This window comes from Sturnus vulgaris, chromosome 1, assembly GCF_052056855.1.
Source record: "Sturnus vulgaris isolate bStuVul1 chromosome 1, bStuVul1.hap1, whole genome shotgun sequence".
Lineage (NCBI taxonomy): Eukaryota > Metazoa > Chordata > Aves > Passeriformes > Sturnidae > Sturnus > Sturnus vulgaris.
Window position 1 is genome coordinate 46,025,941 of NC_142243.1, and position 23,197 is coordinate 46,049,137.

A 23,197-nucleotide genomic window follows, 5' to 3' on the forward strand; every position below is an offset into this window, starting at 1 on the left:
TCGTCCTTTGTTAATCCCAGAGAGATGTGGGGCTGGCAGGCCTGGCACAAAGTGGAGTTGCCTCTCATCTGGCTAACCCTGCCCCATGGTGAGGAACCTGCCAAAGCAAAGCAGGGGCAGACTGGTGCCTTGGAGGACTGCAGTAGAAAACCTCCAGGCTATGAAGGGTAACTATGCCAGAGTGAGATCAAAGAGGTAAATTTTTCTTGGCTCCCTCTACTAAAGTGATTGTGCAAGTCCAGGACCATTTCTTAACACACAAATATATTTTGTGATCTGAAATAATTTGACACAGAATGAATTAAAAGTTTACTTTAATTTTGAACCATTTTATAACTGCATTTTTCTCATGAAGCATCTGTATCACAGCAGGCTACAATAACTTTGGGATAAAAGGCAACTGGTAAACTGTCCAATACAAGATTACAAATAAACAGTTCTTACTGGCCCCTACCCAGACATATCCCAGATAAAGTTTTTGATCAAAAACATGAAATAGATCCACCTGCTTATTTTAAGCATATTAAAAAGGAAACTAATTGGACCATTTCTATTTGTCTAGTTTTTTATACAAAAAGGCTACACAATGTTACACTTTATTCAGAATACAGTTAAGAGCGATTATGAATTAGTGTTCTACACCTTTACTCAATCCTTAAAAATTAGAAACTGCTGTAGCATATTCACTATAACTTAATACTACAAGAGACTTTAAAAAAAAAACTAACAACAATTACTGCAAAAAGAAAGGCTACTTCCAAAGCAAGCAAGGTCAGTACCATTACAGAGATTTAAAAAAAATAATAAATTTTAAACAAGCAAGGCTAGGGTTTGATAAATTCCATCTTGTAATTCATTCTTGTGCATTCTTCGTTTCTTGAATCACTCCCAAAATCCATTTGTATTATTACTCCTCGACCAAAAAGGACCAGAACAAAAAGTTTACTTCAATTGTTCCCATAGGAAACTCAGCTTGGTTAGTGTGTCAGGCACTTTCTGAGATACTAGCCCACCCCTCGAGCCCTCTCAGCAACTCTACAGGCCAATCAATGCAAGTTCACTCAGATGATACAGCTGCAAAGAGAAAAAACATAGGTGTCAGTGCTCCTGAGTTGTAAAGGGCTATTGTAACACACAAAGACTGCATGAAGCTGGTGCACAAGACATTACAGTTAATTACTTCCACACTTCATGGCAGAAGTCAATTTGGAGCGTGCTCATTGTGTGTTTCCAAAGCATTTATTCATTATTCTGGCACACTGGGACCCAATCGAGCCAATCCCTCCCTGCCAACCAAGTCCTCAGTCCAGTCAGCTGTTTTTCTGTTTTGTTTTTAAATTCAAGGTTGGAGCTTCTTACCTAAAGGATGATTTACAGGTCAGTATCGAACCAGGCCAACTGATTACTGTCACCTGGAGGCAGCCCATCCATAAGGTCCTGGGCATGGCCAAGATCTGGCAGACCATCAACTGGGTAGTCAGCACCAGGGTGGTGGCCACCCATTTCATGTTCCATCATAGGGTCCATACCCAAGGCATCCTGACCATATCCGCCAGAGTGGAAAGAACGGTAGCTAGGATCTAAGAAAGTTAAAGGTGGCAGAGGGAAAAAAAGCATACTGTTAACAGATGTTAGATGCATCAGAAGCTGCAAGTATCAGTGTGTGAGGAGATCGTGTAGCCATCTAACTGTTTTCTAGTTCAACAAGTTCACCACAAGCTGGTGCCTGCCCTTAACAGCTATTCCATTGTTCAGGACAGCCTTCCAGTAGGATTTTGTAGACAAAGCACACTGCAGTCAGAAGCACGAGCAGATTCCAGCCAAGCCATTAGTCTGCACAATCGACAGTACTAAAATTCAACAATATTGCAGCAAAACCAGGCTCCAAGGCTGTAGACTTGCTTCTGAAAGGCTAGTCAAAAATAGCTCAGAATCCTTAGGGATAAACTTGTGTTCAAATCTATAGACACTTACAGACTAATGCATTCAATACCAGCTTTGTTGTTTTAAAGAAAAACTGCGCTATTGGAATTGTCAAGTCCATTTGTAAGGAATGGAAAAGATTTCTGGAAACAACAGCTCAGCAGGAGGTGTTCCCACAGGACTCAGACAAGAAACACTGTTTTTGCATGTTCATACGGCTTCCATTTCAGTGCTGCCAGTGGTGTTGCAGAAACTGGTTATTTGAACTGGCAGTTCCCCATCTGTCTGTCAGTTTGCAATACCTTGCTGAAGAGTAAATTCACTCTTGACTCATTTGCAGTTCTCCTTTAAAATCTATGACTTGACTTCATCCAATTAAGTTTAGTCAAGGGGAAGGGAAGACACATACCATCTGGGCGGTATCCAAGAGGCTCTCCCTGGGCACCAATATCCAGTCCGAGATCTGCTGTCTATGTACACAAAGAATTACAGAACAGTTTTAACATCAGGTCTTTTGGCTAACACCAGTAATTCTGAGTTTAGAACGTTGTGAAGCTTGCCCCAAAAGTCACTTTGAACAACTCCCCTGCAGTGAGCACTGCAGCACTGCTGTCAACATTAAATGCCTTTCTACCTAACTATCTCCATCCAGCATGTAATAGCCAGATGTAGGAACCCACAGATCACCAGAAGGAGGGTTCTACCTCGGAGTGAAAAAGATGGGGTAGGTCTAGGAACACTCCTCAGGTACACCTGTCTAAATCCTGCAAGTCAGATATTCCCAAGCCAGCAACAGAGCTTTCAAGAGTTCTGAAGGAACCTCTCCCATTTGTTCAATTACAGAAGTAATTGCCTGCCTGCAGAGCAATTGCCTAACTCCAATCTCAAAAAGATATTCCATTTTAGCTTTTCCCCCCATGCATTCTTGTGGTAGATACAGATTACAGGAAAACAGAAAAATAAGCACTGAAATAGCACAAATTAAAGGCTACTGCCCCTTATGTAGTAGATACATACACGACAAGACAAGCTAGGCTCCTGAATCTTATGAATTTGTGGGAAGACAGAATGAGTGAAGCCTTCTCTGTACCCCATGCACACAGATTGACTTCAGTCTCAATTTACTACGTAGTCCATTAAAAATGAAAAAAGGCATGTGTGATAATGAGCCTGCAAGTCTGAAATCTCAGTTCTCAGAACAAGTTGCATTCCCAGCCCAAGATTACTCATCCTGTATTGTTGGCTTGATAGAAGCTTCACAGGATATGTTTTATATTTATGCTTCCCTCATATCACTCATGTTTCTATTTTTGCATCCAGAGTTCATTAGGTTTTGACAAGCAACACAGAAAAGTACAAAGTTCTTGTATACACCTTTGCACACTAGCAAGTATATTGAGCATTACACACTTCAGCAGCAAAGAAGAGACTCTTCCTCTCTGCCAGGGAAAAAGCAGCTTGAAGGCTGCTTACCAAAGGTTCACTGCACCTGAGCACAGAGAGGGTAAAGAAGGCACGGCTACCACATAGCTGTGTAAAGCTGTATCACTGATGGCATCTACACTTCACTGGTGGAAGGAGGAAGAACACTGAAGTGAGCTCTCCCCAGGGAACTGTTAACACAGATCATAGAACTCACCTCGTTCCAAGCCATTGGCTCGGTCCGGAACAGGGAGCTTGTCAACTCAACTGAAAGCCGCTTCTTATAGTCCTGTGGTTTGTCCTCAGACATTCTGAACAGCACAGCAGCTGCATAGGTTGCTGCCAAAAGGAAGAGAGATTTTAGTAGAGGTCAAGGCTTTTATCAACTCTTCTAACACAAGTATAAAGTCAATCTTAAAGTTCACTTACCAACACCCTCATTCCTAGAATGAAGCAGTTCTGTTAAAGGAGCAGTTGCACCTTCAGCTTCAATTGCTTCAGCTGCCTCCTTGTCTTGAGCCAGTTCACAAAGTACACCAGCAGCTACTCTCTGGATATTCTCGATGGGAGAGTACAACAACTGCAACCGAAACATGAGGGTTCTTTAGCTCTTCCACTTGAAACAAGCTCTTCAGCACACTCTGACTTAGCAGTTCTATCCAGGAAGTGCAAGAGCTATTCTACTTCTTTTCCTATTATGTACTATAGTGCTGTCTTAAGCTCTCACTTACCTGCACAAATAATGGAATGGTATTTAGGCCCCTGATTACGATTCGATTATGAACATCACGTGCAAGAATGTGCAGGGCTCCAGTGCAGCCCTCGACAATTTCTTCCATACGCACACCCTCCTAGTTAGGGAGAGAAAAGGCATTTTTGAATTTGAGATATTGTATGCTCTCTTCTTAAGTCACTGTCAAAAAGCCAATCAGCAGTTTCAACTTATCAACCAAACTCATCCCCCCTGCACTTACCCCCTTCCCCTAAGTGCTGGCCTTCAAACTTAGTATCTCTGTTATGAGTCAACCCAGTTTATCCACCCAAATTCAGTACGTGAAGATCCCACTGAAACGCCTCAGTAGCTTTTATTATGAACTTCCCCTCTGAAAACATAATCTCTTTTTCTACAACCTGGATTAGTCCAGCAGTTACTTAAGCTGGAAACAGCAGTTACCTGTAACAAAGAGATCCCTTCCTGCCTCTGCACGAATTAACTACACACCTGTACTGCCAGATGCTGCTTCCATTTGCTGAGCTAAGCAATCCTCCCCCTTTATTAATGTGTTTTAACAGAATAAAAATAATCAGATTGAGACTGATCTTGTCACACTGACCTGGAACCCAAAGAGGTAACAAGTACCGAGCCTGCACAACTTCTCAGTACTTTTACAACTCTAACCACCCTTGCAAATATACAGTAAGTTGTGATAGCATTCTTAAACCCATTCTTCTGAGAAGGAGGAGGGACTTCCAGTTTCTTGGACAACTACTTGCCTTGCCAGAGTAGGCAGTACCAGAATTTCTGTGAGCTTTAACATTCAGAATTAAATGCTCAAGAGGCTATTAAAATAAGAACCACGGTTTTGGCATTCTGATTTAAGAAAAATCTCATGTCTGCCAAGACAGAGCTATCAGCACACACAGAACAATGTGAACTAGAGCAAATAAGACAACATTCTTTAGCCCAAGAACTACAGGGCTGAGGTGCACTGACGAACAAGGAGTTGGAGAGAACTTTGAGATACGCAGTGTCAGGGGAGGGCACTCACCACGAACTGCTGTTGTGTCCCACCCATGGAAGTGCGTCGCTGGGTATCCTGGTGTGCTCTAACCAGCAACTGCACTAGCCTTGGAATAGCACCTTGTTCACGCAATGGGGCGTGGTTTGCAGGACACAGAGCCAGGTTGCGGATCAAGCCAACAGTAGCCTGAAGGTAAGGAACAGGTGGGGAATAAAAGGGCAGAACGAGTGTGCTTGCTGTTAGTGAATTCTTTTTTTAATCAGGTCATCTCAAATGTTTAGATCGCTAGGAGAAAATACTAACTGCTCAACTAAATCAGCTTCTCCATCAGATAAATTGTATCCCCAACGCCTTGGAAACAAAAGTATTTTTCACTTTTAGAGTTACATTTTTAAAAGCAACAGTTTTCAGTTTCAGCTCTTAGGGCTTTTAACCATTATTTACCTTGATCAAAGGCCAGTGTGAGGGTGGGTGCAACAGCTTTACCACCACTGGTAGTCCGTAATGGAGACGAACTGCATTTTGAGCCATCTCTGCTTCCTGGTGTCTGCTGGTGAGGTGACGGAGTGCACAAATCGCAGGTTCCGTGATGTCTTCCCTGTCTCCAGCCCGGAGAACTGTGCGCACGAGAGCCTCGATGCCACCAACCTGGCACACCATCATCTTGTTCTTGTAATTGTTGCAGGTAAGGTTAGAAAGGATGCCAGCAGCACAAGTCACAACATTAATATCATCTGATCCTAAAAGCTGAACTAGAGTTCCTAGAAGGCCTTCCATGCCCTCCTGCAGAAAATGAGGGAAGAAAACGTTAAGTCTTCTTTTCCATTATGCTGACTTGAGCTCTTGAACCCTCAGATGACCCCTTTACCTGCTTCGTTGCAGCATCTGACAGATTCCTCAGAGTCCAGAGACAGTTCTGGACAAGACGCTGGCTTGGATCTGTGAGGTGGAGCCCCAAAGCTTGCATCCCACCTGGAAAATAGTATAGATTTGACACCATTACTCAGATGTGACATCATATTCTGATGCTCAGTCAGGTCTTTCCTTGACATCCGAGTGCAAAATCTCACATGCTTTTGGATCCTTCTTGTTGTTAACATCACAGTATGACTGGGCCCCTAGCCCTTCTTCACACTGGAAAATAACTCCCCGAAATTCCCTGTGTGACACTGGGCCTTTTAAATGTGTGCATGTTCTCAGGAATGTATCCTAACAACACTCAGCCACTTACACCACGCAGTTAACAGCACAGCAGAGTTACTTAAAACAGCCACCCTTTTATACTTCTGGATACTAAAGGCCTCCAAACCTGGTTATGGACTTAAGGATCAACCGAAGTTTGTTTTTTGATGCTGGCAGTTTCTGTTCTTGGTGGAATGAACTGATCCCAAAGCAGTATGTAGGTTTTGAAGTTAGCATGAATACAGTGTACTTACCAGCCTCAACAATAGCAGGTTTGTTGCTGGAGCAGACTGACAACACCTTCAACACCCTACTTGTGGTCCACAATAGTTTCTCGTAAGTATAGGTCCTCATTATGTTTACTAAAGCCTGGGGTCCGCCACTTGCCAGAATAATGAGCTGAAAGATAGCAAAAATAATATTTGTCTGTCACTTCCTACACATGTCAGCAGGTAGTAAACGTTGCTGGCTTACATCCCTCATGGTTACAGTTCCCTAAAAAAACATTCCCATCTGCTTATGTGAACTGTAAGTTTTACAGTCTCACTATAAGCACAGTAGCATTTCTGCAAGATAATTTCTCTATCTCTCCCCTTTTGCAAGGTCAGGACTGACTGGCAAAAGCCAGTGGCATGTGGCTGAAGATTAAGATTCAGGAGGTCAGTACACAAAAATTGTCAGGCCATTCATCACAAGCTTGCTCATTTTAACTACTTCAGCACCTACCTTGCTTTCTTGATTGCCATATGCTAAAATCTGAAGGCAGTCTGTTGTGATGGCCAAGAATTTGACATTTGTCTTATTGAGCAAGGCCACCATTTTCTGCAGCCCACCAGCGAGACGGACAGCCATCTTGGCTCCTTCCTGATGTAACAGGAGATTGTGAAGAGTTGTAATGGCATAGAATAGCACAGAGTCCACTGGCGACCTAAAGAAGGGAAAATCCTCATGAGTACTTGCTCCTAGCAGACCCAACTGCAAAACAGAAGTGCTGCCTCAGTAGTGCACATACCCTAGCATTTTGACCAAAGCAGGGATGCCTCCTGATTTGAAGATTGCCAACAAGCCTTCACGGTGATGTGAGAGGTTGTGTAGTGTCCCTGCAGTACACCGGGCTGTCTCCACGTCGTTTGTGTTTTGCATGGTACGTACAATGGCAGACACCATCTGAGGAGATCTCATAATGGCGTGGCGAGAGGCTTCCTTTTTGGACAGCTGATGAACCATAACTGCAGCCTTGTTCACCACCACCTAAGACAAGTGTTTGAGTAAAGCTTTTAGTTTTAAGGTCATTGAAGGTGCACCAAAAGCAAGCTTTATCCAGGCAAAGAAAATGCTTACCTGGTCCTCATCATTCAACAGTTTGGTCAGTTCTGGGATTGCACGAGTTGCAAGTTCAGCATCATCTTGGTAGTTTATCAAATTAACAACAGCATGTTTTAACATCTGGGATGGCTCAGCCAGGCGTTGCACATTAGTTGGATGAGCTGCATCAAACTGCGTTGATGGGATTTGCATTCCTTCATCCAGGGTTTCAGGGAACATAGCTGCACGCACCCTCTGAGCCCTAGTCATTGCATACTGGCCATCAATATCTGAAAACAAGGCAAGTCATAATGACCTCAAACTAGGAATAAAAAGCTTATCATCCAGATTGGCACTAATTGAGTAGTTAGGTTTCTGTATTGTTAAAGGAAACCGCTGTCATAGAAAAGGCCTTACCCGCAACTTGCTCCTGGGTGAAGGACTGAGAGAATCCCTGCTCCCACTCATACAGCACTTGGGTTGTGTCCACATCTTCTTCTTCAGGATTTCCCTTGCCACTCAAGGAGGGAGCAGTTGTTGTGGCACCAGAATGGATACCAGAGTCCAGATATGATTGCTGCTGCCAATGACTGACTGCTGCTTTTCTATCTGGCTCCATTGCCATATCCAGCTCCATCAAGTCAGCTGTAAGAAATCATTGGTGAACAATTAAGTTTAGTTCAATTACTCCAACATGTATTAATCCTACAAGAGATGACAGAGATTTTAAATTAAAATAAACTGTTATAAGCAACTTCTTCAATCCAGCACTTCAAGTGAGCCACGACTTTAAACTGAGGCTTTATGCTGAACCAATGCAGACATGTAAACCTGAGGAACAGGCACAACAACCATTGCTATTTTGGCTGTCCTGACCTAACAACAAACTTACAAAAAACTTGTCTGAAGGTTTGATTTCCAGTGTACGGCATTAATTACTGTAATAGAGCAGATGTTATTCAATCTAAGTGATTTTGAAAAGTTAAAGAGAGATAAGGAGTCTTCTAGATTCCAGTAACAGAAATTGTAATGCATTATGTACCTTGAGTTGCCATGTTCCTTATTATGCTCCCAGAACTCTTTCTTGCACTGTTTCAGAGATCCTAAAAAAGAGCAAGGTTGGAACTTATTAAACACTAATTAGAGCTAGAAAGACAGGATTTCACATTAGAACAATGGAATTGCAAACTAAGACTTGGCACATCTTGCCATTTCATTACTACAGTGAGTATACTCAAATGCTAATTAGCAAACCCCCATGGACAGACATGCAAAAGAACATGATGTATCACCCAGATTTCTTCTGTCAGGTTATGTGTAAGGTACTCTCTTAGAGCTGCAAGAGAACAAGGATTGAAGACTGACCATGACAGAGCTATTTTTTACTCCTCTATCTTTGCATAAGATGAAGTCCAGACATTAAATTCTAGAGTCTGGACATGCCACAAAGACAATGGCTAAATGTTAGACTTCCTCATTTCTCTCAAAGAGAAACTATTTAGAAGATACTAGAAAAACTGTCTGATACAAGGCTACAACATGAATTTTCATGGAGAAAGCTGAAATGACCAAGGCAAGCTGCACAAAGACTACCTAGAGTTATAACTGCACCTCCTCCTTTATCCCCTTCCTGTGTCATAAGAATAAAGGTTTCTTCCTACAAAAAACTCTTCTTTGAAGCTAAAACTAAAAATTTAACCAGCCTTATTAAAAACAAACAAAGAAAAAGCTGTCCTTCAGTTTCATACACACTGAGTCATCAAACTCACTTTTTTTTTTTCCACAGAAAGTCAGGATAATTGGGGGCAAGAAGGCTGAAATATTATCAAACGCCTTATCTAAATTTTCAATATGCACCTCCATTTGAGATCACCAAGCAGTTTGGAAGGATTTGTACCATAAATCTGTACCTGTCTCTTCACTAACCCAGAAAGAAATTCGAGGCTACAGCTCCACAATGGGTCACTTTTATTTCATTTGCTCCCCTTCCCCCCACAGTCCCACACTGTTTCTAGCACAGACACAGAGCTGGTGACAGTCTACTCTGGGAGCCAGCCAAGCAGAAACATTTGTGGTAGCTTGTGCAGGGAGCAAAACCATCTCTTGCAGCAATCAGCTTTCACTGTGCTGGTAGGTGTTAGAGCTGTGCCAATCAAAACATTCCTGCACAATGAAGTAAAGGCAATACACTAATCCCTGAGAAGACAGGTCTGCAGTGCTGCGTCAGGAGAACAAAGTCCACCTGATGTTGGATTCGTGTAAAGACAGATTTCCCAGTTTAAGAGTTTCCTTCAGGAGCACCTTTTTGAAAATCATAATTAAACAGAGAGCAGGCCAGCAGTTTTAAAAATCTCACTGGATAGGTGAGACAAACTTGTATTTCAGTGACTGTGAGCCAGCTGCAAGATACTCCAGCAGCTGCTGAGCAATCTTGTTGCTTGGCCACACAAATGCCAGTGCTGTTTGTCCTGACTCTGCACTCCCACCACTTTTGGCAGCAACCCTTCCCAGGCTCTTTTAAAATGGACAGTAGATCTGCAGCAGATAAACAGCATTAAGCTGATATAAGACATTACACAACATACAATAAGCATCCTGCTGTGCAGCTGGAAACTCTAAACTAGTATTTCTCCACAGCCTGGAAGAGACTGGGCAACTCACAAGTCTGCTCTTGACAGTGGGCATGGAGGATGTTCTGAAAATACAGACACTTTTTCCAGTCCTTTACCCATGGATTCTCCCAACATGCTGTTAGGAGTTTGAGAGTATTAGTGGCACAGAGAAAGAAAAACAGAAGTCACACTGTCAGTTCACCACTGATTAAAATATTCTAATGAGTACCTAAGTTGAGAAAGTGCCTATACAAAAGCTTGATAACTCTTTGCAGGTCTTCTGCATTACTCTGTGAGTTCCATTAACACCAAACAAAGAAGGGAGTAGCAGTAACAGTAAAATTTGTATCTTTGCTCCCTATAGTACTCACTCTAAGTTAGATGTTGACACTTCCAATATAAAATTTGGCATGTTCTACCTGCTGTGAGAAATTTTCAATGTGCTTAGCACAAAAAAGATTTATTTTTACCATAAACTTTCCCATCTCCTCCCATAAGGACTATGCTAAAAAAAGATCACCAAACTGGTTCTGAAGTTGACTGGTTTATCTGCCACTATGTTAAGAGCAGTGACTATGCTCTGAGACATTTACTACACCACCTGAAACTTCCATATGCAATAAAGGGCTTGGGAAGAATATTTTTAATTTTCTCCACTGTTGAATTCTGCATCAATGAAGGCAACTGGCTTATAGCATCTGTACTCTGAAATTGCCGTTTCAATTTCAGCAGCCTGAAGAGACCAGGAGAGCAGCTCTACCATTAGGTAAAATCCAACAGATCAGAGTAGCCACTGAACAGCAGCACTGTTCCAAAACAACACTGAACATCTACAAAATAGCAATGAAGAATACTAAGGGTACAAAAACGCATTACCAGTCACACATTCAGTCTTTGGAATGCTGACTGACCCTCGATCAGCCTGCTAGCTGCATCTCCAAGTTCCAACACCCTGATCTGCATTTCATTCATCTATAGGCCCCCAGCAATTACTGGTAGCTTTTTATTATTATTATTTAGATGGGGAATTCAGTTTAATCTTAAAAGTTCAAACTAACTGCCAAACAAAAGTAGCCAGGGTTTGGTTTTAGATTTTCTGCACTTGAACATTCTCTCATCTTTTCCTTCACATTCTTTTCTAATTTTACAAAGGGGTAAACTGAGTCCAGGCAAGCTGCTGACTTTGCCTTCCTGTTTGTCACTCTCAAGGTTAACCAACACACAAAGGGAGCAACACCACCAGGCTAGGTAAAAACATTTGTGCTGCTCATTTTCTCGACAAACTGGATCGGTACAAGGTCAGCCAAACATATCTCAACCATCAGGAAGAGACAGAAGGCCTCACTATACAAACTAACTTCAGCATAGCTGCAAGCTTTGCAATTTTTGAAGACTAGCAATTCCCTCTCAGAAGTGGGAATTCTGATAAATATTATGTTCCACAGTTCACATGAATGTACTGCTAAGAGTTACAACGACTTGACTCTTCTCAAAAAGCTCCTCCTGCCCAATGAGACTAGCCACTTGCTTAGCAAGCATCAACCAGCTTTGGGTTTAAATGAAGGTTGGGGTTTTTTAGAATACATATCAAACTACTCATGTGAAGAGCAATTCAAGCCCTTGCACTAGGCTGTATTACATGGCATCTGCAAGCTTAGAAGGTACAAATTTCAAATTACTATAGAAGACAATTCAATTTTCTTATTTTCAAAAGGAATGAAAGAAGTATTAGGCCTTATTTCTGAGCATGTGTTTTTATTAGATATTAATTTCTGATTCTGGAAAATAGTTAGGCATATGCCAAGAAAATCAAGAAGCCTACAGTTAATTCTGAAATCTGAACAATTCTCTTCTTTAAGATTGACTCAAATTACACCTGACTGATCTGATAAGCAGTTCCCATCCCTGCCACTTTCACAAAGCAAGTCAAAGTCTGCAAGTCTGCCATAAATCCTTTGTTTGAGAGCAGTATGTTACTAAAACTTGCACAAGAAATCGACTGATCCATCCAAACATCATGAATTGCTGCACACAAACACCCTTCCTGTCCATGTTACTATGTTCTTTGTCTCTTTCTCATCTGGGACAAGCCAAGCAACTGCAAACTATCCACCAATTCTGAATGATACATTTGCTTACACAGAACAAGCAGATCTTCTGACAGCCACAGAAGTTAAAAATGTGCATCATCTACACTCAAGAGAAGTATCTGTACTGAAAAACAGTTTTTCTCCAAGTGCTCATAATTTCTCCAAGTGCTCCAAGTTGCAATGACCATTCCCAAGGCGTTACTGAAAGCACCCTTTGGGTCTGATTTTATAACTGGTTCTTCGTTGCTTGCCAACTATGTTACCTGTGTATCTGCTTTACAAAAATCCATAGCCAAAATATACAGGCAACAGCAGTTCCACAGCTAGTAACACTGGAGAGCACTTGCTTCCATGACCCAAGCCCTTTTATTTCAGTTCTTAATGTAGCAGAAGCTTCCTAATTAACCTCAGTTTTCAAGTTGAGAATTTGAAAAATACATCCAATTAAGGAATTAAAACAACAAATCACAACAAAATAATCCTTTTAAATCTTCTCCTGGAAGTTGTTAGCCTATTTTCTAGAAAACAAAATGTGGGGGAGGAGGAAAACAGCTTTCAAGGTATAAAGGCACTTTAGGCAGGAGTGGCTGAACTGTCTCTAAGCAATTTTTGGTCTAGCCTAAGCCCCAGATACAAACACTCTTGCAACAGACAGACCTACTACTACTGATCTTAGTCTTAGGAAGACATGATCCAAATGGTTGTAAACTTCTAATTATTCCTTTTCCAAGTTTGGACTGTTCTCTCCTCCCATACCCACCTGCAGATCCTAAAGAAAACTGAGAATTTTTATCTGACTTTATTGAGCTCTGGTAAAAATGCCTTTGTAGGTAATTTTGGAGGTCCTTCATGTACCAGATGCTTCTGTAAGACTGGTAAGAGGTGCTGGAAGGACAGTTTTGGTGTTGTGTGTTAGGAATGTTAGAAGCTTGAGGTAGGAATGACAGCTGGAGTTTACATTTTTTGGTAAAAAAAATGAACAGAATATACTTTATTTGAAGATAGGTTACAGAATGTGCTTGAATTTTACTTTGAAGATTTCATTTTTAAAATATTTTTCTTGTACAAAGATACCACAGAGGATCACAAACAACAGTTTTCCTGAAATATATTTCCATATCCAGTAAACAAATACTGAAGAGCATTCCCATATTCTCTGTCTCAAATAGTAGCATTTGCATTTCCTCAGCCACCTTGTCCCCTCCAAAAAAAACAGCCACATAGAATGAGTGTAGATTATTTTGTAGTTATATGCAAGTATTAGAAGGCCTTGACTATTGGGAAATTAGTCACCCACCAATACTGACTTCAGCACACCAGTGCTTTAAGGACTTGAATGGACAGAAGCTACTATGAAACTCACTGCAATGTGGCTCTTAAATAATGGTTATGGGCTGTAAATTATAATATTAAACAAAGCAATGCACCACTTGGATATTATTAGAGACAGAAAATTAAGGTTTACCTTATTATCAGTACTAGGAACTGGAGTGTAAAACTTCATGTATTTTATATTAATGTGAGGCTTCTTTCTGTTTTTAACAGGGTGATTTTTAATACTATGTAAAAATGTCTTCAGGTTGCTTATGACAAGACACCTTAACATAGTGGAAGAAACTTAGTATGCAATATCAAAAGCAAACAAGTCAAACCATGCAGGTTTTTTTCCTCTAAAAGGGAAAGAAGAAAACTATAGGCTTTCACAGCTTTAAAACTTTTCTATTTTGTTTTGGGGTTACATGGTAAAAACATTCATCTATAGCCTTCACTACTACTTTGGAAGAAGTGCCATGGCAAGAGATGAAGCAGTATTACTATATTTAAGTGTTGTGCCAAGATGTAGCAACTTGAACTATTTCAGAAGTTCCATTGAAAACTAAGAGCTACCAGTAATCTTGACCTGAATGCCACAGCATGTGCCCACACTGAAATCCATCTTACTGATCCTGGACTGCAGCTGAACAAACTCATTTATAAACTACACCTTGTGGCAAAATTGCTCTGGTCATTTCTTTAAGCAACATTTGTTAGTTAGCATCATTCCCTCCAACCACTAAGCTATTCTTGCTTAGTGAAGTACTTCTCTTTTCTCCAGTGATAAACCCAGTATCCTGTGTAATCCATGCAGCTCAAATTTATCCAAGCAGGAATACTTCAGACAACACATTCAACACATTCTGCTGATGCCTGCAGCAAGTTAGAAGATGCCTTGCAAACAGCAGTACATTCTAGCTTAGATTTAGCTAATGAGATCATAATAGATTTGACTCTGAACCCAGAATATGCAATAGTGTCAAAATGGTCTTTAAATTCTCTGATTAAGACTGAAAGTCTAAAGTTTGTTTTTCCCAACAAACTACAGGAAATTAAGAAATCTGAATATCTGCTTTACTGACCTTAAGGGTTAAAAGGTTCCAATTTCTAAGCCTCCAACATAAAGGCATGCTGGAAGAGGCAACTAACTAGCTCAGATAATCCACAGATTTAAAGTGGGAGAGGGGTGGAGACCTGCCAAAGCTCACTTCCAAGGCACCTCTATTTCAGCCACTCTTCTTTGCTGCTTTATTTCCAGTTCATTATTTCCTTTTTCCTTCAGGCATCCCAGATTGCTATTACATCAACTGCACTGGCTTCTCAGCCTTTATCTTCTGCCTTAGAAATTATCTAAAAAAATCCTTTCTGTAACAAAGGCAGAAAAACCTCCCTACACTAGCTTTTGTAAGGGTTTTTTCTTTAAATAAGAGTTTACTTCATGCCACACACAAAATGTGTTGCCTCTCTATTTTCAGTTATGTCAGCAATCTAAGACCAAGAGTACAGAACAGAGTTTCTATTCACATACCCACTGGCTAAAGCAAACAACACGTAAATATTTCTGTCTTGCTAGACTTCTCCAAGTTGATTACAACTGCTTGATGGAACTGAAATGCAGGCAGTCTGGTAGCCTTGACTAGGCTCAAACACTGGGTTAGCTGTATTTAAAAAGAGAATACATTCCTCAAAAAATGGCTAGTGAAGAAAAGACTTAGGTTATAAGTTCCAAAAAACTCGAGGCTTGTTTTGGAGTCAATACAGTCTTATGCAAATATGACAGAGGAGGGAAAGGGTCCACAAGAACTTTACAACAGCTGTAAAGTTCCAGTCTGCCAGACCTCACCTCTGGAACACTACAGAGTGTTCTGATATGACAGGACACTCACCTGTTATACCTTTCCCTTCCTCCTAAAAGAGAAAGCAGGCTAGTAAAGAATAATACTTCCTACCCAGCTTGCAATGTTCAACAACTCTTAAGTTTCAAGTGCACTTGAGATTGAGACTGTAACAGAAGTGTAGCAAGAGCCACATTTCGTTTTGCTCACCTAAAGTAGAGAAACCCACCCAGAATGTGGGTAGATTTAATCAATCGCTGAAGAGCAACTTTGCACGGACTGACAGTTCAGGTAACAAAAGGTATCAGAAGTGAAGGTCAGAGATTTCACTGGCAGTTGGGTCTCTTCCAGCTGCAGCCCTGTCCGTGCTGTGCTCTGGGCAACTAACACAGCATGAAGGCACTAACAGCCTGTGCAATTCATCACGGTCTTCACAGGTACTAAGGTTTAAGTACCCTTTTATAAACAACCCATTAGAATTCTCAATAAAGCAAGAACTAACAGTGGTCTGAGAGCCCCTGTCAGCCAACAAGTACCTCAGATAAATAATGTACAGAATTATGAGAACCTGGAAGAGAATTCAGAACAAGCACATCAAGAAAGTTACTAAAAAAGAAATAAAAGTTCATCATGGCACCAATCTGTACTATCACTGTAGAAGATGAACTTTGAAACTATAGAATGTGCTAGGAAGCCTCCCTAAACATGAAGCTGGCAGTATCATACAAAGGCTCTCCTTTCAAAAGGAAAGGAGATGCACAGTACTTCACTCTTTAGGACAGACATTTTAGAGAAACTTTGATAGAATTTCAGACTGACAGGACACACATACATCTAAATGGACTTAGCAGCAGTTACCTAGCACCGTAATTTCTTATCAGCAGTCCCATACATAATTTTGCTTGATGCTGGAGACACATGGCTGGGCATCCTATGCAATGTAAAGAAAGCGGCTCTTCATATATCACATATTCCTACTTAATCATACTTCTACTGCAGGAGCTGAAATTTCACAGCACTGGATCTTGTCACTACAGAAATTAAGTGTTTGGATCCACAGCACAGTTATTTTGCCCTTTACCTAGAGAACATTCAGGTGTTACAAGAGGTCTGTCAACTCAATCCTTTACATTCAAAATCACGGCAACAGCTTCTAACAAGACCTGCAAACAAGACACTCTCTGTGCTAGGTATCGGTCCTTTCTAGAAACTCCTGGTTGTTTCTAACAGCTATAAGCAGCAGCTGTGTTCAAATTGACAAGTCATCAGGTTACATTTGAAAGTAATGATTTAAGAGAGCTTTTCATCAGCAAGTATACCACAGCACTAGAAAAAACTTTCACTTTATTAGTTGGCAAAATAGACCTCAAGCACCTAAGTATCTTCCTGACTGTCCACAATGGGAGCTGATGATAATCTTAAATGTTATGATGTGAAAACTGCTTCAAATATAACTCTGGTGTTACACATCCAACTTGAGAACAAAAGTAATGAACTTCCATACATAATGTACATATCAATCCCCTGACAGCAGTTTGTAGCTCAGTATTAAAGGACTGGTATGACAGTTTCAAGTTTATGAACTTGCATTAAGTCATTACAAGATTATCAACTCAATTACTCTCATGTCTTAATTATTTTGACCAACTAAGCACCATCACCACAAACAAGTAACCTCAAAACAGTTACTAAGTCACTTCTGTTTAGCAATTTATTTGGGATCTTTGGGTCACTGGCACACATTTCCTACTAGAGCTTTGTGCAGCATTCACTACGTTTGAGAATCCTTATGGCTGGTGAAAACATTGAGAGCAGTTTTATTATCACAGCTTAGAGAACTTCTGCTTTTCATTTGCAGGACACAGATATCAACATTAAGTATACTCCCATCTTCGTTGGTTAGGGATGAGCCAGTGTTTCTATCCAAGGTTTAGTCTGCCAGCAAGACTCATGTAATAAATACGCAGTGGTTTACAGCTTTTGGCCCACATACCCATACTTATCACTGAGTAAGATGACTGTAGTAAAGAGATGGCAGTAGACAGGATCAAAATTCTTTAAGTTTCACCTAGTTACATACAAAACAAATTGCCATTGTGACCATTTAGAGGCAACCTATGATTCAGACAAATACTATACCACATTGCACTTAACACTCAAAGTTCAGGAACAAAACCACTGCCAGCCTTCAAGTTTCCCTGCCCACACGGTTTTGTCTATCAAAAAGACAATGGCTCTGCAGTCATTTAACACAATTATGTGCATCACTAACAACAGACACTGTTACAGAAATACCTTTGTCGCCTGTTTGTGCATAACTTGAAACATTCATTTCCACACCAACACAGGAACAACTTAGCAAACTATCTCTCTTCCAAACGAGGAAGTATCTACCCATAATCCAGTTTCTTCTTAGACTGCAACCACATAGTCAGCCTTGAACTTGGATGTTAAACATTAATCTCCACGGTTTAGGAAACCAGAGTGATTAGTCATAATTACACTGACAAAATACTTATGAATCTGAAAGTCTTTGCTTGTCTGTCAGAATAACTCTCTATTTACAATAAGGCACACTAACACTCCAAAAAGGACTGTTTAAACAACAAACTTGCTAATGAAGTCTGACACTAAAAGATGTTTCTTCAACTCACTCTTAATTAAGGCAAACTGACAAGACAGCTGCGTTTAGCAGCACCTTTAGGATGTTAAGATTTATGGCCACTGGAGGGCACCTGAATTGTTGCCAGGACAATACAGAACTACTTGCTACAGTTGCTGCAGAGTTGGCAAACTTCTCCAATTTATACAAATCTATTTAGCGCAGTAAGTCAGCCCAGAAATGCTGGTTCCAGCAAATACACGTACAGTGCACACGGTGCATTTGCCAACTCCAGCAAAATCCAGCTAACTCACACTGTTTTTTAAATGCAGCAATATAGAATACAAGATTAACTCTTTCACCCTTCTATGTCAGTCCTCAAACAAGGCTCCAGAGTTAATTTAGTATTAAGTAACAGAGCAAGCACTTCACTTTTGCAATACCAATCCAACCAATGCACATTGTTTCCTAAAGTCAACTTGGAACATGAACAGAAAGTTCTGCTGTAAATATGTACACCCATACTTCCCAAGGCCACAAAAGCACAGGATGAATTTGCTTTCACATCAGAGTTAACAGATTCATGAGGTCAGGCTAAGCTACAGGTGTACTTCACCCGCTCACCTCATCTACTTGGTGTTCCACACAGACAGAAACGCCAGAATTAGACTTCCATTAGTTCTTTCCCTTGCACTTGGAGTTACCTGTCAGTGAAGAAAGAAAAGCACAAGACCCCAAAAACTGAAACAACTTTTCTGGCTCCTTTTTTCTTGTTAGCAGCAGCACAGTTTAACCCATTATCTTCCTGGGCTAAAGCCTGATCCCAGACTACAGCAAGTTTTACCTTGGAATCAAGTGCCAGAAATGGATATTAAAAGTTAACCACTGTCAGGCTGACTTAAGTTGGCAAGTCTAGCCAATTCAATAGGTGCTTAATTGGAAAATCAGAAATGTTACCTCGCCAGGAAAATAAGACAAGAGTCACACACAATACTTACTGCCAAGGAGTTTGCCTTGTCTAGGTTCTCACCCAGTCCACCAGCAAGGCACTGGGCTCAGAACTTGCAAATGCACGTTCTGAGGACGCAGGAGCAAGTCACAGTTGCCTGCACGGTTTCTCACAGGTTTCATCAGGCTTGTGGAATATGATGTTCAAGATAAGTAAGGTCAGTCCTGATTTTCCTGCCATGATATGCAGGCTACCACAGTCACAGAACAAGTTTTGCTGAAGGCAACTGCAGGATCACCACAACCCCTGCATTACCAGTTTAACTATGAATTAACATAAGTGATTTTGATTACTCTTGTATTTGTACACTAGTCTGCCTACTAGGCAATAATCTGCAGAAACATCCTTATCCAGGAGTTTCAGACTGCACATTCACACTTCAGTTTCTGAGACTGAAGCCTCCAACAGCTGTGTTTCCGGCTCCATTCTTTCCACTTCCCTTTCTACCCCTGAAAACACTGCAAAATCAGAACACCACTACTACTTAACCTCTTGCCTTAACATTCCCAATACCTCAAGTTTAACTCTTCAGAACACAGTATTTCAGGATGCTAATTCAGATGTAGAGTCATGATACATGGGCATACATTTCAGGAAAAAATCATTATGTCTGAAGGGCAACCAGGTTTCACAGCCAAGGTTTGGTAAGCCAGTTACTGACACACCACAGTCAGAGCAAAACGCTGCTGTCCAGAGTAGACATACACCATGCAAAGAGCCCAGTCTATTTGTAGCTTAGGCAAGAAAAAGGAAGCTTGGGTTGATAAGGCTGTAACACAGCATTTGAAGAACTGATTTTTCCAATCGAGCTTCATTTCATATTAAATCCTTGCCCCTAGACGCTATCATGCGTGGCATTATCCTTTCCAACATGGTGTTTATACTTATTTCTCCTTTAGACCTTATGAAATGATCAGCCATACCGACCAAAGTGAACATTCCCGTGGATATCAGTTTACACCTAAACAGAAAGCACCTGAACTAACAAATGAGCAAATATGACATTTCTTTAGAACAGCAAAACACTCAGTATGATTTTGTACTGAACAGCTGAATTTAGAGAGCCTCAAACTATTGCCTGAATACCTAAGTAACCTCATTTGCAACAGTACCAGCCATTAGACAAACGCACAGCAGTCACATACCTGCAGCTGTCAGCACCTTTTTATCAAAAGCGCAAGATCAACATTAGGTTGGACTGTTAGGTACTGAAATTCACATTATAACTTGGGCCAATACACACCAGTAAGTTTTGCCACTTAGGCTTTTTTTTGGAGCCTTGCAGCAGTACCTTTTTGTCATTCAGAAACAAAATCTTAATTGAGAAACTGCTGTCTGGTGTGTCTGAACTTAAGAGTTAAAAAAACCCCGACACTCTCAGCTAGTTTTCTCGCCTTCACTGTAGTCTCAGCACATAAAGATCCTGTTTTACTAAAACCCCTCCTTGATTTCCGTCCCTCGACCTCAGCATACCAGCCCAGCCTCTTTCCATTCACCACTTGCATACTTTGGGGGATGGGAGGACCACAGATGTCTGGAATATACAGTGTCAGAACAATGGCTGCTCCATGAGAAAGAGATCAAGAAGTAGCTGATTACAAAGACCAACACTGCTACTCCTAAAGTCACAAGTAAGTTGCCCGTGGTACCTTCACACAGTCTGTCCTTTCTTTCCAGAAAGGATAATCTTCAGAGAAGGTTTCTGGGAAGAGAGACAAAAAACCTGCCCAACGTCCTACGTCGAGTTTTAACTAGGAAAGAATTCAAGGTTTTGCTAAATTTAAGAAAACTTTCAACTAATCACGCACAATAGAGATGAACTAAGCTTTGTTAAAAAAACAGCTAAACTAAAAACAAACAACAACCCACAAAACAGCACACTTGGAAACCCTGTTTCTAGAGAAATAAATGCCCTAGATAGTTCTGGGAGTAACCGCAAGTTGATCCCCACACCTCAGGAACGCGTTACTGTGGGAGGCTGGAGCCGCCTGGTCCCCCAGCGAGAGAGCCAGCCACGGGAAGCAGCGGGCGCTTCCCCTCGCAGCTGGAGAGCCCCCACACCGCCCGCAGCCCGAGTCATTCCTTACAGCACCCTGGTAAGGTGGGTGTTAAAAAACTTAATTTGCTCCCAGCTCCGGGGAAGCTTCATTTCGGTGACACCCAGAAGCAGCAGCATAACCTCTCCAGCAAATACGCAATGCCACTAAGACCGAAACCCCACAAGGCAACAGATTAGTTATCTCCCGCTGACTGCAGAGACCGTGATTAGTTATATTCGGCACAAATAAACCCGTACCCTGCTCTATTCCCCCTTCTATCACCAAAGGGGATCTGCAGCCTACCGGCTGCACCCTAAAAAGGGAGAGGGAGGAACCTTTAAAACAATATTTAAAAAGGGTCATTAAAGTACTTTGGGCTGTGCTGCAAATGAGAGCAGAGCCGGGCGCAGGGACTCGCCTTCTCCCGCAGACCAGAGCAGCCACCCTCTCGCCCCAGGACGAGCTTCCCAAGAGACACCTCGGGAGCTGCAGCTGCCGTTCCTGCAGCCACGCAGCTGTCCGGACCTCCCAAAAACAAGAGCCCTCTTCCTTTCCTGCTCCCCCACCTCTCTCCCACCCCCGCTCCCCCCTCCCCCAGCCCCGTCCTTCCCGCCGGGCACACCCTGGACCCCTCATGGCCGCGGGAGCGCTCGGCCTGGGTTTGCCCCAAGTTCCTGCCGGAGACAGAGGCACTAACGTTGGAGGAAGGGAAGAGCGCAGGGTCCCCCCGGGCTCCGGTGGCGGCTAATGCTGCTGCCCAGGCGATTCTAGTTCGGTTCTTCTTTCTTTCTTTCTTTCTTTCTTTCTTTCTTTCTTTCCTCGTCTCCCCGCCTCCTCCTCCTCGCTCACGGCGGTGCCCCCGCCGCTGGCTCCCGGGTGGCGACCGTACGGGGCGACAGTGTTTGTGCCCCCCAAGCACCGCCGCCGCTGCTCAACCGCCGAACCGAGCGAGAGGCTTAAAATGGCGTCGCTCACAAGGAGGTTCTTATAGCGAGCGCCGGGACCGGCTGTGTATCCTGCCGCCGCAGCCGGGCCCCGCGCGCGGCATTCCATAGGCGCTCGGCTCTCTGGGCAGGCAGAGGGAGGAGGAGAAATAGTGCCCGACTCCCAGAGCGGAGGGAGACACGGAGCGGGGAAGCGGCACTAGATGGGGGGGAAGGCTGAGCAAGGCAAGGCAAGGCAAGGCTAGGCTAGGGAAAGCTAGGCAAGGCAAGGCAAGGCAAGGCAAGGCAAGGCAAGGCAAGGCAAGGCAAGGCAAGGCAAGGCAAGGCAAGGCTAGGCAAGGCTAGGCTAGGCAAGCCTGGCCTGGCCTGGCCTGGCCTGGCCTGGCCTGGTCTGGCCGGGGCAAGGCAAGGCAGGGCAAGGCAGGGCAGGAGGAGTACGATGGAGACACCTTACACCGGAGGTGGGAAAGAAGGATCCGGGCTCCCGGCTTGGGAATGAATTTGCTGGTGCCCTGAGGGATGGAGGGGATGCGACTAAGGGGATCAGCCAGGGGTCCCGCTTTGGGAAGGAAAGCGGGGAGAGTGGGGAGCAAAACGCGATTGTGACTCTCTCTCTCCCCCCCCTCCCCGTTTCATTTGGAGTTTCGTTGCCTGGGGTTTTTAATTAATTTTTGTTTGTTTGTGTGTTGTTTTTTTTTTTCTGTAATGCACGACACCAACTGTAGATAAACTCTGTCTTCCCAAACGCCTGTGTCGCCAAGTCCGAGAGACGCTCGGGCTTCTGTGGAAAAGCGGCCCTGGCTCTGAGATGGGGCAGCCGCCGAGCCCGGCCCGGGGCTCATCCCGGCCCGGGGCTCATCCTGGAGCCCAGGAAGGTGGCGGCGGGCCCCGCTCACGTCGGCGGAAACGCGCTCCCGCTCTGCCCTTGTAAATATTTGTCAGGAAGCAGTTGCCAAAGAAAGTATCTCGTTATGCAATTTTTTTTTTCTTTTTAATGGGAGAAGCGAACTTCCCTCCCTCTCTCTCCCCCCCCCCCCCCGCCAACACCTCCTCCTCCCCCCCCGCCCCTCGCTTCTTTAGCAAGTCGTAAAAAACAGGAAAATACGAATTTCACAAGGTTTTTTTGCGGCGTATGAAGGCACGTCCGTGGCGGCCTCTTCTCGGCGTGTTCGGGCTTG

At 42.7% G+C, this 23,197-nt stretch overlaps 1 protein-coding gene across 2 annotated transcripts; it reads right to left on the reverse strand.

The window, feature by feature from the left end:
- Nucleotides 1-297: 297 nt before the first annotated feature.
- CTNNB1 (catenin beta 1) lies at nucleotides 298-21,913 on the reverse strand. 2 transcript variants are annotated; one of them, XM_088165704.1, is made up of 17 exons: nucleotides 21,773-21,913; nucleotides 18,652-18,731; nucleotides 8,617-8,677; nucleotides 7,992-8,219; nucleotides 7,611-7,864; nucleotides 7,282-7,520; nucleotides 6,996-7,197; nucleotides 6,524-6,668; nucleotides 5,956-6,059; nucleotides 5,532-5,870; nucleotides 5,115-5,273; nucleotides 4,077-4,196; nucleotides 3,775-3,925; nucleotides 3,563-3,684; nucleotides 2,333-2,393; nucleotides 1,360-1,580; nucleotides 298-1,074 (listed from the first exon to the last, which is right to left on the reverse strand). In XM_088165704.1, the coding sequence occupies exons 3-16, from the start codon at nucleotides 8,627-8,629 to the stop codon at nucleotides 1,372-1,374; spliced, it is 2,346 nt and encodes a 781-aa protein (XP_088021830.1). In that variant the 5' UTR covers nucleotides 8,630-8,677; nucleotides 18,652-18,731; nucleotides 21,773-21,913; the 3' UTR covers nucleotides 298-1,074; nucleotides 1,360-1,371. The 2 variants fall into 2 exon arrangements, with proteins under 2 accessions (XP_088021830.1, XP_014733894.1); XM_014878408.2 differs by lacking the exon at nucleotides 18,652-18,731.
- Nucleotides 21,914-23,197: the final 1,284 nt, after the last annotated feature.

Coding starts and splice junctions, on each gene's coding strand:
- CTNNB1 (XM_014878408.2), bottom strand. Junction 7,521..7,610: donor TGTTGAATGATGAGGACCAG/GTAAGCATTTTC, acceptor CACTTGTCTTAG/GTGGTGGTGAACAAGGCTGC. Junction 1,581..2,332: donor TCTTGGATACCGCCCAGATG/GTATGTGTCTTC, acceptor TAACTTTCTTAG/ATCCTAGCTACCGTTCTTTC.